The following is a 17,504-nucleotide window of genomic DNA, read 5'->3' as shown; positions in this document are numbered from 1 at the left end:
TGCATGGTCATCTGTGGGATTGTATACCTTGAGAGAAAGGAATCGTATTCCACCAACACACCTATCTCTGTGCCCTTGTGTGCTTTGATAAAAGTTTGAAATAGCGACGACATATTCAAGGAACCTTGCTTTGCTTCTCAAGTAACCGTAAAAGAAGTCTGTGCGAACGAATCTTCTGGCGGCAGCAGTATAGCTGCGAAGACACTAGAGGCAGCCAAAACAAAGAGGTCGAAGATGAGCCGTGGCAGGTTTATGGCTTGAGCGCCGCAACCTTGCAGGAGAAGAAAGCGAGAGTCTGCATTTTTGTTTGTTTATTTTCCTCGTTCTTAAAAACTGTTTTATCTGTATTCTTGTCAATTATTTTCTAGTTTTCGTTCATTTCACTATCTTGCATTTCCACTGATACATGCCTCTCTTCCTCGCAATCGCCCGTATGATTTTCCTTGGCATTCCCCACCAAACCCTGGCCAATCACCCGGGGCGAGTATGTGCCATGTCAGCAGTGGTCAAGAAGAAGAAGAATAAGAAGAAGCAATAGGTATGCATTGTCACAGAAAAAGACGATAACGGCGAAAAGACTCGGGCCCCCGATGCGCCCGAGTAAATGAAGTAATGAAGCAACATTAGAACATGTTCATTGAATGAACATTAGAGTGTTTGTATACGCAGACGACATAGCTTTTTTCGCCTCAGAAAAGAATATTCATGCTATTTACCAGTCTTTGCAGGCATACCTGTTTGCTCTTGAAGATTGGTTGGACCAAATTAGTCTATCACTTAATGTCAGCAAGTGTGGCGTGCTGGTATTTCCTCCAGACACCCCTTTGTACATCTCGCTAGTCTACCGTTCCACCCCAATTCCGCAGGTGGAGTCGGTTAAATACCTAGGTGTAACTTACGACCCAAGTTTGGACTGGCGCCAGCATATTAAAAATAATGTTATTAAAGGCGAACGTGCTCTAGGCCGGCTGATACGGGTAGGCAATAAAAATTTTGGCATGCGTCGCGACACCTTACTTCTCCTCTATAAGGCTTATATGAGACCAATTCTGGAGTTCGGTTGCGTCTTGTTCTCTGGCAGCGCAAACTATAAGCTGCAGCCTTTAGCCTTACTGGAAAGGCGTGCCCTGCGGCTATGCCTAGGGCTTCCAAGATCGTCTTCCAATGCTCTCCTTTATCTGGAAGCCCGTATTCCCGATCTGTATTCCCGCTTCCAACTACTCACAGTGCGTACTTTCCTCAGGTCCTTTGACCCGGCCCCCGGTGTTAATACTCCCATTTTCCTATCCCACCCACACCTGTTTTTCTCTTCTCATTGGCCACGTCATCAGCTCCCGCAAGTTAGGTTTACGCAGAACCTGTTGGCCCCGCTTCAGGTCGATCTGACCTCCTTGCAACGAGTTGCTGACATGCAGGCTGATCCCGTCTTTTATTACGACCATATCTTTCCGTCCCATGCAAAACATATGCCCGCAAATATCCTAAATGGTCTTCTGGCTGAGCACTTACAGCATTTTCCTCATCATGCTGTTCTCTCCACTGATGCTTCCGGGAGCTGTGAGAAGGCGGCAATTGGGATATATTCACAGGATCTGGATTTCAGCTATTCCGTTCGTATCCCGGATTACACTTCTGTATTCTTTGCAGAGTTTTTGGCACTTGGTTTGGCTCTTTTTAAAATTCCGTCGCATGTAGCACGGGTACTTATCCTTGCAGACTGCCTTTCAGTTTTAATCTCTCTCCAAACTTCCGGCTCCTCTCTATTGATGCGTTCCCTTAGGTTTTTTGTTCCGCGCACAGTAAAGGAGGTCCGCTTTGTCTGGGTACCTGGTCATTCGGGAATCTATTTCAACGAGGTGGCTGATTTATTGGCAAGGTCAGCTCTCACTGCCCCTGTAATATATTCCGTACCGCACCTTACTATGTTGGAGACCTCCCGTTTCCAGCGATTCCAACATATATCAGCCAGCTTGGGTGATCCGTTGCTGAATACCGCGGACTTTCAACATTTAAAGTTCCCATGGAATGTCCGTTCATGTAAGACAAGGCGGTGTGAAGTGTCCATGACGCTTTTGCGATGCAGAATCCCCCACCTCAACTTGTACTTATGCAGATGCGGGTTCGCTACGACAAACCTTTGTAGCACATGCAGAGAAGTTGAAACAATTGACCATTATCTCCTCTCTTGCCGGCGGTTCGCATTTCAGAGAAAACAGTATTTGGAAATCCCTCTTTCGAGGTTAGGTCTCCCTTTGTCTCTACCCGTTCTGCTCTCGTTTGGTGCGAGCGCCACGGCCGGGTTTCTCGTTAAGCTCTATTTGCGGCTACCTTCATGATTACATCATTGCAACTGGTCGTTTTCCCTGCTAAATCCATATAAAATTCCACCGAACGTCCAAAAAGCGTATTTTAATTGATTCCTGGAATATCTAATTTGTTTATTAATTAAATTTTTAACAATTCATACATATTTTCTAATTTCAAACATTCACTATTTTACTTCGCTTTTTTCCCGCTTTTTTTTTCTCCCCCCCTTGGCATTCACCACCGTACCTTGGCCAATCCCCCCGCGTGGGTATGTGCCATTTTTATATGGTGAAGAAGAAGAAGAAGCGACCGTCGAGATACCCCACCGTGGTACGTGCCATTCCTTCAGAGGCAAGGAACAACGACCGCCCACCCCTTCTGCAGCAAAACCATCCCTTCACACGAGGTACGGGATCCCGCACCTTTCTCGCTTTATTCGCAGCCATTTAATTCGTCTGCAACTTAGGGCGCCCGTCTTGTTCTTGTTTCCCGAAAGGTAAGCCTAATCCAGGCAGTACGTTAGCCTAACTTGACGTCGTTAAGGGATATGTCACCCCCTGGTAACTTGCCACACCTCCGACCACATAATGTGTGCTGCACACAGCGTAGCCACGAACGATTAATCTCAGAGATGTGCGGCGTGGCTCTTTACAGGTGAAGATTAAGACGGCGGCTCGCGGAAGGTCGCGCGGCCACTTCTCAAGTTTGGGCGTTCGCGTTCCTCCCACGTTCCCTGGCGGATCCTGAACGCAAAGCGCAGGTTAGAGAACGGCGCTCCAGTTTCCGACAAGCCACTGCAGGCTCATTCCTGATCCATGATTTTCGTCGCTCTTTTACGCCACGTGATGGTATCTCCTGTGCTATAACATTTCGAACAAGATCAGCGTAATGATTTGAGGCAGCAATTTTCCTCGCATGATTTCTTCAACTTGTCTTGCAATTTTTCTCTTGCAGCACATAACGCGACTGCAGAACCGCACGCAAAGAGAGTTTTTTCTTAACGTTGCGGCGCTGCTTTCTTGTTTTGGAGCTAAAATGACTGCGGTATTTGTTAGAAAAAGCTTTTGACCAATTTAGTACAAATTTAACCAGCGTTCCATATTTCTTGATGCAGTGCAATTGAAATGCTCTCCTTTCTAACACCAATTCTACACCAATTTCTATACCTTCTTTCTACACCTCCTTTCTACACCTTCTTTCTAGCCTAGCTGTTTACTCCTAACAGAGAATACAATCCAAATAACGTAGTGTTGTTCATTCAGACAACTCTGCCCAAGTTTCATATAGTGAATTGTCCTCAAGCTTTCCCTCAGTTGGACTTGACGGATCGTAACTTTTTTTACTTGGCCGCACCTTTACGCGTACGTCTAAACAGCTACTGCCGCCATCTATAAACTTTCGCGCCCAGGTCACCATGCCCAAACCGAGCACAAGCCTCGGCCACAGCGGGAAGCAACGGCAGTCCAGTGGGTCGGAGGACGCCACCGCCAAGTCCCCCGTGCCGGGCCGCACGCCTTCGCGGATCGCCACGACCTCCAAGGCGGCGGACGTGAAGCCTACGGTTGCCGACAAAGCCCGCAAGAAGACAGGCCCGGAAGAGGCCGCTGGCCAGCACCCGGGCGAATCCGCTGCGTCACCGGCAACGAGGACCCCAGCGAGAGGACACGAACGGCGGAGGGGTCCGGTCCAGTCAGTCCCGCGGGACGTGGCGCGACCAGCAGCGGCAGATCATCCGGCGTCACCGTCAGCCGCAACTGCGGGTTCACAGCCCAAGGTGGGAATTTCTTCATTTTGATGTGATATAGGATTAGAGGTCGCGTTCGAGGGAATAGCCGGCGTCCGTCCATCCACGTCACAAAAAGAAATTGGTCCACCTATCCACCAGGTTGTTGGCAACTGAACATCATTGCATGTGGAAGCGAAATTGATTCAAATTAATTCAGTGCAGGTGCCACCTTTCCACCGTGGCGCTGCGTATCAGCTTATTGGTCGAGAGAGAGATAGCCTCCAGAAAAACCATTTGTGCAGAGATCAGCCTTACGGGAGCTCATGGTTCTCGTAAGCTCCACCGGCGGCCGAGTTTCCAACAGCCACCTGTCGAGGCAGAGGCACATCGCTTAACCTCTGCTCCAGTGCGCTAGTACTGGGATGAGAACTCCCTGTGATCCGTGAATCCATAAAAGAGAAGGACTATACTTGCGCAGGAAGGATGTGTATAATGTTATCACATTGTACCCTTATGGTTTAAGCGCCGACCAAATTTTTTCCTTTATAAGCTGCCGCTAGATGTGCCATATGTTTAAATATTAACCGCCCACAGCCTGATTTCACTGTCGGTTTACTTTCACCCAAGTGAAAAAGAAGCACCAATGCAGGTTGAGCTGTGTACTTGTTCTAACTCCTAACATTAATGGCTCAGAGCAAAATTATTTCTTACGCTGTATGCGATTGTGGGTGAATTGGCTCACGGCGACAGAAAGATGGGTGGCGCAAATTGAACGTTCATAAGAGAGGACAAGACGGAACAGGCGTCCTATGCCCATCATTTGCGCCACGGATGGGTCGAAGGTGTGGGTAACTGGGTTGCAGCATCGTCTCCCTCATTTGGAGTGAACCTTGTTATGCGATAGCATAGAACCCTCACCGGAATAAAAACCCGACGTCGTCCATAAATATAGGATTAACTAGCCGGCAATGGCGCTATCAGAAAGCAGAAATCCCATCGGCTGAGGAAAGTAATGTCATCAGGCCGGCAGTGAATTACCGGAAATGAACGAAAGCGACGCCACTAGACCAGGATGGCCCATTTGGTTCAAGGGAAGGGAGGTCACCAAACCGGCAATGACATCCGCAGACCAGGTTCGTCTGTGCGAAACTTCCCCTGCCAACCGTGGCAGGTTTTGTACGGGAAGACCAACCTGCTTCTTGCAAGCCCCACCAGTCATTTACGGCAAAATCAACAGCTTCGAATGCTATCGTACCGCCACACATTATGGAATTAGGCGCCCCTATCTTTCCTTTTATAAGCCGCTTGCACATATCAGGCTTTCCCCATGGTCCTCATTTCTGAACCAACAAAACGCTCCTGACTACTGCGCGATGGCGTTATGGATTCTGTTCAGCGGAGAACCCGGTTTTGTTGCCGGATGTTTGATGTTTTCTCGCGTCCTTTCTTGCGTTAAATTTGCTGTTTTCGCTACAAAAAGAAATAATATCAGTGAGGCAGAGTCATGTGTGCATTTCATTCTTTCGGCTTTACGCTGATTTTTAACTATGAAGCGAATCCATCAGTCCCAATTAAGCATCCTCAAGTTCGATGATGTTGCCTTTTAGAGCCAAGCTTAGTGGTCCGCGCACGGCAGATTATAAACCTGCAGCTCAGATAAAGCGATGAATTCAACCGTAATTACAGTTTATAAGCAAATACTGAAAGCTCTTACATCTTGCCGCACATTTTTTTCAGGTGACAAGTCCGAAAACCAGCGGAAAGCACGGGCATGGAGAAAAGCACCAGCAACAGTATCGACACTCGACCAAGCCAGAGCTTGCCGAAAAGTCCCCGCTTAGTTCTCCAAAGCCCACGACTAGCACCCGCAAGGACCTTTCCGCCGCAGATGCCACCGCAAAGTCCCATCCGACTGACACCTCCCTAATGCCGACGGCAGGCGTCGAAGCCCCCGAATGTCTCTCTATCCCTAGATCTCAAGCAATACCCTCTTCCGGTGGCGCATCTACCATCCCCAACATACGTTCCTCAGCCTCTGGAGGCCTTTCGACCTTCAACGGCGCTGAAACGTTCTCTCCAGAGAGCAAGGCACTCAAGCCCATCGCAGGCAATGAAACGCTCGAAGGCCTTTCCCCCATTACCTCGGCAGCGGTGTCCGCGCTGGGATCTCCAATTCCCACAGCAGCCTGCGAGGGCCGATCGGCTCCCAGTGCTCCCGAGAGTTTCCGTCCAGATATCATGGATCTAAAGCATATGACAGACACTGAAGCGCCAGACACCCATTTACCCATTACATCGGTCGTGGTGTCCCCAGCTGGTGGCTCTTCTCTAGTCCCCACCGTGATCCCTAAGGGTGCCGCTGTGTCCCGTCCAGGTGGAAGATCCCAGATGGCTGAGGAAGACCCCGAAGCACCGGATGACCTTTCGCCCATTACCTCAGCCGCGGTGTCCCCGCTCGCGTCTGCAATGTCCACCGTAGCCAGCGAGGTCCTTGCTGACCCCAAAACTTCCGCGAATGTCCCTCCCGACGACAAGCCTTCGACGCTCCCTGCAGTCACTGAGCCACACGAAGATCTTCCGCCTATTTCCTCAGGAGCGGCTTCTCCGCTCCGTGGCGCGCCTTCGGTCCTCACTGTAGGCGGCAAGAGCCTTTCGAGCAGTAACGCTGCAGCAGAGTTTGCTGCCGGTGGCGAATCTGTGATGACCATGGCAGGATTGGATGCACGTGATGGTTTTCCTCCAGTTATCTCGGCCGCGGTATCCCCGCTCGGTGGCGTATCTCCAATCCCCGCCGTTGCCTGCGAGGTCCTTTCGGCAACCGATGCTGTCGCTGGCGTTCACCAGCAAACGAGTGCAGTGGATGCCACTGGACAACACGAGTACGATGAATCGCTGGGTGCAGCAGCGCCCTCTACACGATGCTCAGATGTTCAACAGATGCACAAACAGCTTGCATCCAGCGCAGCCTCTCCACAGCGAGCGACGGCCATAAACAGCGCAAGGGTGAGTGTAGATTCGCCGCCGAGAGTCGTCCCTGCTGTCGGGCCAGATGAGGTAACCCATTTCACTTGATTAGACACGGTTAGGTTCCTTTCGGCTGAAGTAATTGTCTGGGAGGCACAGGTGGAAGGCTAGCTGAATTAACGGCAAAATTATGGTGAGAACATGGCATCCAGTGCCAAATCTACACTTAGGTATCTATGGACGAAGTGTAGATATTGTACTCCACAATGCGGATCGGGTGCGTATAGGTGTGGGCATGTAGTTGTGAGCACCATAATAAAGCACAACTCACTCAAGGATTTCTTCAGTTTCCGGTTGCGGAAAAAAGCATTGAATTCCTGTTATGGAGTATGGACACCATATTTTTGGTTGCGTGTTTTTTTTGTCATTGCAAGAATGCATGAGGCATTAGTATGCATAGATCGGCACGGGATATTCGCCTACGATTCTGTACAGTATTGTGCGTTTTTATCGTGAATGTTTTCAAAAATTTTTTCTCCTCAACCGCTAGCTCGTTTGCGGTGACACTGCATACAGAGCTTGCGTATTAAAGTAACTTTTGTATCGTAGCAAGTTTTACAACGGTACTTACTTAGCTGAGCCGTGCATGAAGCGAAAACATAATCGTCTGCATAGAGATCGGTGAACCAGAACCCGCAAACGCAGTTCTTTCGCTGAATTGCGATAGTTGCGCCATCTGTTCTCTGCAGTGGAAAGCGCACGACAAGGCGCCGAGGTGAGCGTTGCAAACAATAACATTTGAATGGTAAAGACTCGTTAAATCAGTTATATTTTTTCTGCCCAGTTAGCCGAAAATGTAGGAACCGCTACAGTTGAAACGGACGCAAATGCCGGAGCGGCATATTGAAAGGGACCGCGCATCTTGCAACACTCGCCTCGGAGCTTGTCGGGAGGCTTTCCACAGCAGGAAATAGATGGCGCCACTCTACGCAGACGATTACGTTTTCGCGGCTAGTACGGCTCAACCGAGTTAGTACCGTTCTCAAACTTTCCACGAAACAAAAGTTACTATAATACGCAAGCTCTGTGTGCAGTTTCACCGCAAACGAGCGCGCGGCGAGGCAGTATAATTTGTATAATAATGTATAACTACAATAATGTACAATTTTTGTGACGAAAAAATTTAGTATAGGTTATGTGATGCATGAAAAAAATCGTATAATCGCTGCATCGTTGCTTTATGTCAGTACAGGGCTGATGCCAGCCTGCCTCGGGATCTGTAATGTCAGCGAATGAAGACGCTGCGATTATACGTTTTTCTCGTGCCTTCTGTAACGTGTACTAAACTTCGGCGTCGCTGCCGTCGTTCGAAAGTTAGAACCGAAACAGTTTGAGGGAAATTGAGAGTGCATTCATGCTTGAAACATCAGAACAAAAGAAGGCACGCAACCAAAATTTTGTGTCTACACTCCTTCATTTTATTCAAGGCAAAAATAGTTGAGTATAACTGTAGTGGATTAACAAACCACATAAGGGTATCTTCGTGTAGAACTGCAAGGTGACCCGATAACGACATAAAAACCACCATGTGAATACAGACTAACGCGCCGGAATAGGCATAATCGGCGTTAAGCGAACCAAGAGTTTCACTCTGCTTTGTCATCCTTATGATTCGCCCCTTGGGACGTTAAACCCCATAAACCAACCAACCAACCATAAATATTTTGTTTTGCTTGCGTCGCTTATTTTAGCAGGCCTGCTTAAACTTCCGTCATCACCGCAGGGTCACTCCACTCGAAAGGAGCCCGAGAGGCGCTAGACCGGATGTTAACGCTATGGCGTTAAATGCCCCGTTACGCAGAATATCCGGCGTTGGCTTTGCCGCCGTTGTGACCGAAAAATCACGAGCGTAACGCTGGCAGGTAGTGCCCAGGGAGCAACCTAGGAGGCTGGTGGACCACCCAGGTCACGTGACCTTGCGGGGTCATCACAACCTGCCCACCAGACAGCGAACTGTCCACCGTGGCATGCGGCAGTTAAGTTAATGATTGGGCTCTAGGGAAGAGCAACCTGGGCCGCACAAGGCCACCACCGGGAGAACCTGCCATCGCAGGGCAGAGGCGCATTAACCCCTGCGCCACTGTGACAGGAGCGATATGAGGACTCTCAGGGACATATGAAGGTAACGAATGACCAGTTGCGCATATATGAGAGGAGGAGGAGGAGGAGAGACTTTAATGAATAATGGAGAGGTCTGCCTGGTTATAGGCCTGGCATGCTACTCCAGATGAGGATGAAAGAAGAGGGTGAGAGAGAGAATGAAAAAAAAAGTGACATCAAACATACTCAACACTCACGCACTCTCACACACACAATGATTATCAAAGTGTGTCCACTAAAACCGTGTCCCTTAGATGGCTATCAAAGTATGTCCACTAAACCCGTGTCCCTTAGAAAAACTAAGAAAGCTTTTGTCCCTCGCTCAGCCGAAGTCGCATCAGTCCAGGGTCCAAGGACATGCTCCAGGTGCACGGGGTCGTCCTGACGAAGTCCTAAAGCACCTAACAGTGCCTTGCGATGAGTATTAAAGATTTGGCAGTGGCAGATCAAGTGTTGAATATCTTCGCGCACACCACATGTCGGGCACTGAGGGCTACTTAATACACCAATTCTATGAAGATAGAATTTAGTAAAGGCAACGTCCAACGAATTCGGTGCAGGCAATTACAGTCACGGCTATTTAAATTCCGGGGCATGCGGAATTCACAAACGAGGTCGATGCGAAAGAGGGGTCTGTATTGACGCCGCGGATCACACCACAAAGAGCGTTGCGTCTGCCAGGCTTTAGTAGCGAGAAGTCTCGCGCCATCACTACGACAAAAAGGTATCGGTAGGAACAAGGAGGTGTCGCCATGCGCCGATCTTGCTGCACAGTCAGCACGATCATTGCCTGCGAGGCCACAGTGAGCGGGTAACCACTGAAGCACAACACGGTGACGTAACTCACAGGCCTCGGTGTGTAACCTATTCAAGTCATCGACGATCTGCTTCTGAAGGCTTCCTGGTGAATTTATCGCCTGTAGTGCAGCGCGAGAGTCACTGAAGATAACCCACACTTTTGGCGGTTGTTGTAGGATGTAAGTAAATGCAACACGCAGAGCAGCCAGCTCAGTAGCAGTAGTCGAGGTGCGGTGCCTTAGTATTGCTGAAATTGTGGTGCACGTTGACGGAATCCAGACGCCAATCGCAGATAAGGACGTGACAGAGCCATCAGTGTAGATGTGACGGTACGCGTTGTAGCAGCCGCATATATGAGAATTAACCCATTACGCTATTGCGTCATCCCCTTAAGGCGGAGCTTAAGTGATTGGTCGCTCGGGAAGAGCAACTTGGGCTACGCAAGGCCAACCGCTGGGAGCACCTGCCATGTCAGGGCAGAGGCGCATTACCTAACCCCTGTGCCGCTGTTCAAGGAGCGATATGAGGGATTCGTAAATGTAAAGTAGAGAATTACCTTATGCATATATGGGAATCAACCCATTGTGCTATCGCTTCACAGCCTCAAGGCGGTGCTTAAGTGCGCCCTACAAATTTTTTTTGCGTTGTTTGTTCGGGTTTGCGCAACTGCCTGAAGCCGTCTGTAGTTTTTGTTTGTCGCTCTCTCACTAAAAGTTGCCTCTGTACCATGCTGCTCGTATTTCGTTGCCAGAAAGTGTGAACGCTGAATTGCAAACCCTCAACCCGTCCTTGCGAGCGAAACGCATTCTCCACGCGCGCAGAACTGACGTCGTTGAATTCCCGTTCACAGGACGAAAACCGTTCCCCCGACAGCGGTGCCAAGGATGCAGCCTCACCGGCCTCCGGGAAACAGAAGATTGCGGACGTGATCGACTCATTCTCCGGTCTCGAGAAAATTGTGAGTAGGGTGGGCTACTCACTATTCCCAAAAGGCTACTCAGGCTACTCACTAGTCGAAGAACTCACATTTGAACACGCGATAACTCGCTGTCAGCAACCCATGAAACGCGAACAGGAAACTGAGGAAGGAACAGAAATTATCCAACATATTAGCTCCTAGAGAGCCAATACAAGCGAGGTTGTGACCGCCGCGATGGCTCAGTGGTTATGGTGCTCGGCTTCTGACCCGAAAGTCTCTGATTCGGTCCCGGCCGCTGTGGTCGTATTCCTATGGAGGCGAAATTCTAGAGGCCCGTGTACTGTGCGATGTCAGTGCGCGTTAAAGAACCCCAGGGGGTCGAAATGTTCGGAGCCCTTCACTACGGCGTCCATCATAGCCCGAGTCGCTTTGGGACGTTAAAATCCGCATAAACCATAAACTAAGCGAGGTTGATTGAGTCTTCGCGCTTTCGAAATGACATTGCTATAGTACATTGCTCTCCGCTTGTACAGAGCTTCCCCTGCCTAAGAATTTATTTTACCGTTCGTGTATCAGTTGTCTTGTACGCGTTTCGTTTCTTGCAGATATACGCATGAAAAACTGACACGTGTTTGCATGTCGCTCGTGAACAACAGCGAGCGAGAGCGAGAAAAGTGACGTCATAGCCAGGGAGCCGTATAGCTCACGGCATTGGAGCTACTGCCTGCCTGTGTGAAAGGTCTAGGCTAGCATTAAGAATGAGTAGATCACGCAGGGTGACGTCATAGCCATATAGCTCTCGGCAGAGCAACCGCTGCCTGCCTAGCGTAGCATTAAAAATAACTAGAGCGCGCAGGATGACGTCATCGCGGGTGGTGTATATAGTGTGCAACTTACCAGGCGATATAGCCTCAACACAGTGAACGAAATTATCCGGGGCTGGAAGAAGCCCCGACTTTTCAGCGTGCAAAAAGTGACGAGAGGAGAGGGCAAGGCGTGCAGACGCTGAAATTCAAAATTTGAATAAAGATAACCCGCCGCGGTGGCTCAGTGGTAAGGCGCTCGTCTATCCAGCCGGAGTACCTGGGTTCGAACCCGACCGCGGCGGCCGCGTTTTGATGGAGGCGAAACGCAAGAGGAGCCCGTGTGCTGTGCGATGTCAGTGCACGTCAAAGATCCCAAGGTAGTCAGAATTATTCCGGAGACCTCCACTACGGCAACTCTTTCTCTCTTTCTTCTTTCACTCCTACCTTCCTCCCTTCCCTTACGGCGTGGTTCAGGTGTCCGCCGATATATGTGAGACAGATACTGCACCATTTCCTTTCCTCAAAAACCAATTTACTAATTTATAACTCAGCTTCTAAAAGCAGATTTAAAAGAAATCTTGCTGGAGGAAATTCCTGAAGTGGCGTCCTCTAACATCCCAGGCATACCGCAAACGTGTTAGGGATTCTTTCAGAGCCCTTTAATTTTATTGCAAGTTTTCTCAAATGATGCGTTAGACATTAGATTACAAGGATTGCCACGTTCTATTCGCCTACGACGACTCAATAATTTATAATTCACTTTCTTCTCTCATGCTGTTTCACTTGCGGTTGCATCAATTGAACGATGGCTTTGACGCGTACTTCACACTTAGGTAACGTGAGGCACAGAAAAACCTGCAATATAACCGCTGATACGGAGTTTCAGTTAACTACAATACATAAACCAGCCTGCTTCTAGGGGCTGGAATGACATCAAACGACGTATCAGCAGTTATATTGCCGTTTTTTTTTTTGTGCTTCGAGCGACCAAAGTGTGAACTGCATATCACAGCCATCGTTCGGTTCATGAACCCGAAACGTAAACAGCGTCAAGGAGAAATTCACTTATAAATTACTTAGTGGTCGTAGGCGAATACCTTGCGGTAATCCATGCATTGCAATGTTTAACGCATCCCTTGAAAGAAGAAAACACGTAAGCAAAAATTTGGCGTCTATAGTTCTTTAAAGCTTGTCGAATTCTAAAACCTCCTCACTTTCACTTCAATAATATTCTGGATGAAAACAAGAGGAAATGGGCATTAGCAAGGCGTTTAATGCAAAGGGAATATAACCGAGAGTCTCTTATGGTAACGGAAGCCGCCGCGGTGGCTCAGTGGTTACGGCGCTCGGCTGCTGACCCAGAAGACGTGGGTTCGATCCCCGCCGCTGCTGTCGAATTTCAATGGAAGGGAACTTCTGGGGCCCGTTTACTGTGCGATGTCAGTGCACGTCAAGGAACCCCAGCGGGTAGAAATTATCCAGAGGCATCTACTACGGCGTCCCTCATAGCCTGAGTCGCTTTGGGACGTTAAACCCCATAACACCGGAACCATCTTGTAGCAACTGAGTGGGTTCTAAGAGAAGGAAAAGGTAGCAAGTGCCGGCAGACAGTCAGGTGGGCTGATGAGGTCCCGGAAGTTTGCAGGGATAAAAATTCAGGGGGCACTTCAACGATCTAAAGTGCGCGGGGCCACGCAACTTTGGCTGCTACTGTTGACGCATCTGATGACTAACTTGTCATGATTCGTTAATGACTAACTTATCATGACTGGTCATGACTAGTTATGAGTAGCCAATCATGACTGACTACTCATGACTGGTTAATGGTTAGTTAGTCAGGAGTAATTAATTGGTCGCTAACTAGTCGTGATTGGTTAATGGCAAAGTAGTCATGATTTGTTTATGACTGACTGGTCAGGACTAACTAGCTGATGACTGGTTAATGAGTAGTTAGTTATGACTAATTCATTGATGACTAGTTAATGACTAGTTAGACATGACTTATGACTAGTAATGACTATTACTGTGCACGATTATTCTTTGCCTTTTTTGTTTTGTTTTCTTTTCTGGTGCAACTTGTTCAACATACGCGAAATATTTTCCACCCCGTGTCCATTTAATGCATGGACACAGCTTTTAGTCATGATTTTTGCGAAGGTCATGTGTGCGTCCTTTATTTTGTGAGCGCAGTAGTTTCTTGAAACTATAGAAAAAGCTGATGATGATGATGATTTTTTTATTGCGCAAAGGGTATGTGCGGACAAAGAGCGCCATGGCGCATATCTTCGTTTACTCAAGGCGGGGTCAAAGACGCATATTCCAAGCATTTCACTCTGAATAAGCCGAGCACCAGGCCAGGGGGAGATTCCATTGTGCAACCGGTGGTTAACCGGTGGGATTGGGGATCGAACCCTGCAACTCCCGCATGCGATGCCGATGCTCAAACCAGTAAGCCACATCTGCTGTATTTATAGAAAAAGGCATTTCCAGTGTTTGTGCTCTACCCCTCTAACAGAATTTTTTTTCTCGACTCAGGCGAGAACTCCGAGCCCGGTCCGCGAGTCCTTTACGGTAAAGAAAGAGTTTTCCCTGACCAAAGTTGAAATCGGCGTCGCGTGCCTCGGAGTCTGCGCCATCCTCTCCTTCGCATACTTCCTTGCATTCGTCCCAAGACAGCATTGGAGCGAATACAGACTGTGCAACACTGAAGACTGCCGCCGCCATGCGGCGCTTCTTACCGCACGCATCAACTGGACTCTGGATCCCTGCGAAGACTTCGAGGCGTTTGTTTGTTCCGCGTGGGAGCCCTCCAAGAATCACCGCGACCTCGCTTCTTCCGTCTTGGACGAACTCCGGTTCACATGGTTTGACCGCTTCCCGGACACTCTGGCCAAGGGTTCGCTTAAGTTCTCCGCCGGACAAAAGCCGCTGGCCATGTACAAGATGTGCAAGGACAGCTACCCTTACGACCAGTCGCAGGTGGCGTTGGTCCACACCATGCTGCACCAGAATGGGTTAAGCTGGCCCGAACTACCCGAGGACCTGCAACCGCCCCTTGGCCTGCTCGTCGGCCTGAGTTACCAATGGCAGTGGCCATTCTGGATCACCGTAAACATGCTGCAGCCAACTCCCTCCGGAAGACGGCGAATATTGATCAGGCAAAGCCAGATCCTGCCAATTATGTTGAATCACCACAGGTTAGTCTCCCAACACTACATCGATTATTGGAAGCAGTTCCTTGTCCTACTCTATCCAGACAGCGCCAGTCGACCATCGGTAGACGAAAGCGTCGTCAACGAGATCCGCGCCATGGAATCAGAGGTGATAACAACGCTGATTGCCACGGCCAAGTCTTCGGCACCACGGCCTGCGGCATTCTCCTTCGGCGAGATCGGTGCGCACGTAATCAATGCTTCTGCCACCAAATGGGCCGATGATTTCCAGTATGGTATGCTGCTCCACCCGAAACTCACCACGGAGGACAAGATTCTTAGTGCCGACGTCTCATTCCTGGAGACAGTCGCCACGCTGATGGCGAAGTACGGAAAGCAGAAGCTGAACAGACATGTATCCTGGCTCGTTGTGCAATACTTTGGTATTAGCACTGACTACTCCCTCCTCGTGAGCTACACTGGCAGCAAGGAGAGAGCCGCGCTGTTTCTTCCGACATACTGCGCTTCCAATGTGGAAACCTCCTTCAAGGTCCTCATTTCCACACTAGCTTATTTTGCCCGCTTCTCGGCGCGAGACCGAAAGACCATCGACAGCGGCTTCGAGAGCCTTGTCCTGTCGGCCGTTGAGCGGGTCAACACCTCGAGTTGGATGGACGACGAGAGCAAGTCGCACGCGAGTCGGAAACTCTCATCCGTGAAGAAGGCTCTTTGGCCCGCGGAGTCGCTTCTCAGTGGCGACGAACTGCAAAGGCTTTTCGCAGACTTTCCGCAGGAGGAGCCGTCGTACGCTCAATACTGGATCAAGACGCGCGTGGCCGCGGCCTGGGTTAACAGGACTCCAGAATACGACGAGGCTTTGATGCTGCCGGGCAACAACTCTCCGTACTACGCAAGCTACGAGGACTTCACCAACTCTGTGGAGCTGGCGCTCGGCGCTGCCGCAGCACCGGCATTCTACAGCAACGGTACCAGGGCCATGCTGTACGGCGGCATCTTCTTCCTGATGGCCATGCAAATGGTTAAGGCCATAGACAGCACAGGCATCAGGTTTTCATACAACGGTACCGCGATCGAGGATACCATCATTTCCGCGGATGCGATGCGAGAGTTTAAGGCCAGGGCCGAGTGCCACCACGGCGCGAACAACGAGAGCGTCTTCCCCGAGGTACCAGCCGTGGAGGTAGTCTACGCTGCGCTCAAGGAGTCGCACCTCGGGGGTGAGGACGGGCCCCTGGGGCTTGGTGAACAGCTGCCGGAGGACAGAGTCTTCTTCATGACGCTCTGCTACCTGACATGCGCGCGTCCGGGTTACGAGAGCCTCATCTCGGCGGATTGCAACAAAATCGTCCGGAATTCCGCAACGTTCGCCCGTGTATACAGCTGTCCGAAAGGATCCAAGATGAACCCCGAACAGAAATGTTCGTTTTTTCCTTGATTTAACCTGCTATGATTTTTGCCGTGGGCCATTTCACTTGACGGAACACGACACGGTGTGTACGCTATATTTTTTGTTACTCAAGCGGAATTAGAGCTTAACCTGCCCGATAATGACTCACTATAGTACGTCTTATTTGCACTGGGAATGTAGAAATTGCTGGCGCTACATGTAATCGTGCTCTACAGCACTCTTTTCCAGGCAGCCATTTGCATGGAACTTTTGTGCAGGCTTCTCAGAATATTTATTTCTCCTACACACTACTCAACGGCAAGTGTATATGTTCTGTGAATTGATCTTGGCATGATATTGTGTGTAATCGGTTTTCGCGTATGTGTTTGGCGTCCATTGGAACGAATGTGAAACTAAGCGACAATCTTTGCTAGTGCGTTTGAAAATATCACACAGTGCTTGACCCAACGTGGCCTGTTGACGTAACGCGAAACATTTCTCTGTGGACGGGCGTGGGACTTAAAGGTGGCTTAGCATGGCTTTTGGCCAGCTTCGTTTGCGGGAAGATAGCTGAGAGTATATCGTCACCGTTTGAGGCTGCAAAATGTCTATGTTGCGTTTAAGCATCACTTTGTGGGCTCACTGCATGGCATGCATCTGCGATGAGCACTCTTATGTTGTTTGTTTTGGCTGTGGCTTTGGGTCGTATTTGTTGTGCCATTGTACCTCGAAAGTAAAGAAACCTACTGCCTCTCACATATCTGCATCCTGGCTTCAGAAGTATTTTCCCGCTCGGCAAGGGTGAAAACACGGGTATATAGAAATGTTATGAACAAGTCAACGTATGAGTTTACATTAAAATTAGATGCCCCCCCCTCCCCCCAAGCACCACAGGTAATCGGCCCAATATTGGAAATGGATGGTTTCTCGCTGGTCCTTTGTAGGCCCCGCCTTTGCGAATATATTTCAAGCATTGGGCTGAATAGCTGTGCTGCTAGGGTTGTAATAGCCATATCAGTTTCTAGAATTTCGAAAACGCGATTACCCTTTACGCTGTGGCTGGACAAAATTTGTCTTTCCTGACTTGTTATGCATGCACTGGAAAGGTTGCTTTGCCTGCATGCTTTTAGAAAGCATACGTACTTTTTCACGATGCCGCCAAATGTTTGAGCCACAGCGCCGATAATAATGGTTTCGAAATTCTAACATGAATATTTTTTCTAACGACAAGCTACAAACCTCTAATTGCCACTAAGCGCCGAAC

At 49.3% G+C, this 17,504-nt stretch overlaps 1 protein-coding gene across 1 annotated transcript; it reads left to right on the top strand.

Moving 5' to 3' along the window:
• The first annotated feature begins 3,721 nt into the window (after window positions 1-3,721).
• On the top strand, window positions 3,722-16,317 carry LOC149332941 (endothelin-converting enzyme 1-like). The gene is made up of 4 exons (XM_089555930.1): window positions 3,722-4,081; window positions 5,771-7,087; window positions 10,806-10,913; window positions 14,216-16,317. Exons 1-4 carry the CDS (start codon window positions 3,722-3,724, stop codon window positions 16,286-16,288), a joined length of 3,858 nt encoding a protein of 1,285 aa, XP_089412056.1. The 3' UTR covers window positions 16,289-16,317.
• The last annotated feature ends 1,187 nt before the right edge of the window (window positions 16,318-17,504 follow it).

This window comes from Amblyomma mixtum, chromosome 8 (assembly GCF_055824585.1).
Source record: "Amblyomma mixtum isolate Tamu chromosome 8, ASM5582458v1, whole genome shotgun sequence".
Taxonomy (NCBI): Eukaryota; Metazoa; Arthropoda; class Arachnida; order Ixodida; family Ixodidae; genus Amblyomma; species Amblyomma mixtum.
The sequence above is the reverse complement of the archived record's forward strand: the minus strand, read 5'-3'. Positions and strand labels throughout refer to the sequence as shown.

Coding starts and splice junctions, on each gene's coding strand:
- LOC149332941 (XM_089555930.1), top strand. CDS start 3,722: ATGCCCAAACCGAGCACAAGCCTCGGCCACAGCGGGAAGCAACGGCAG. Junction 7,088..10,805: donor CTGCTGTCGGGCCAGATGAG/GTAACCCATTTC, acceptor TCCCGTTCACAG/GACGAAAACCGTTCCCCCGA. Junction 10,914..14,215: donor TCTCCGGTCTCGAGAAAATT/GTGAGTAGGGTG, acceptor TTCTCGACTCAG/GCGAGAACTCCGAGCCCGGT.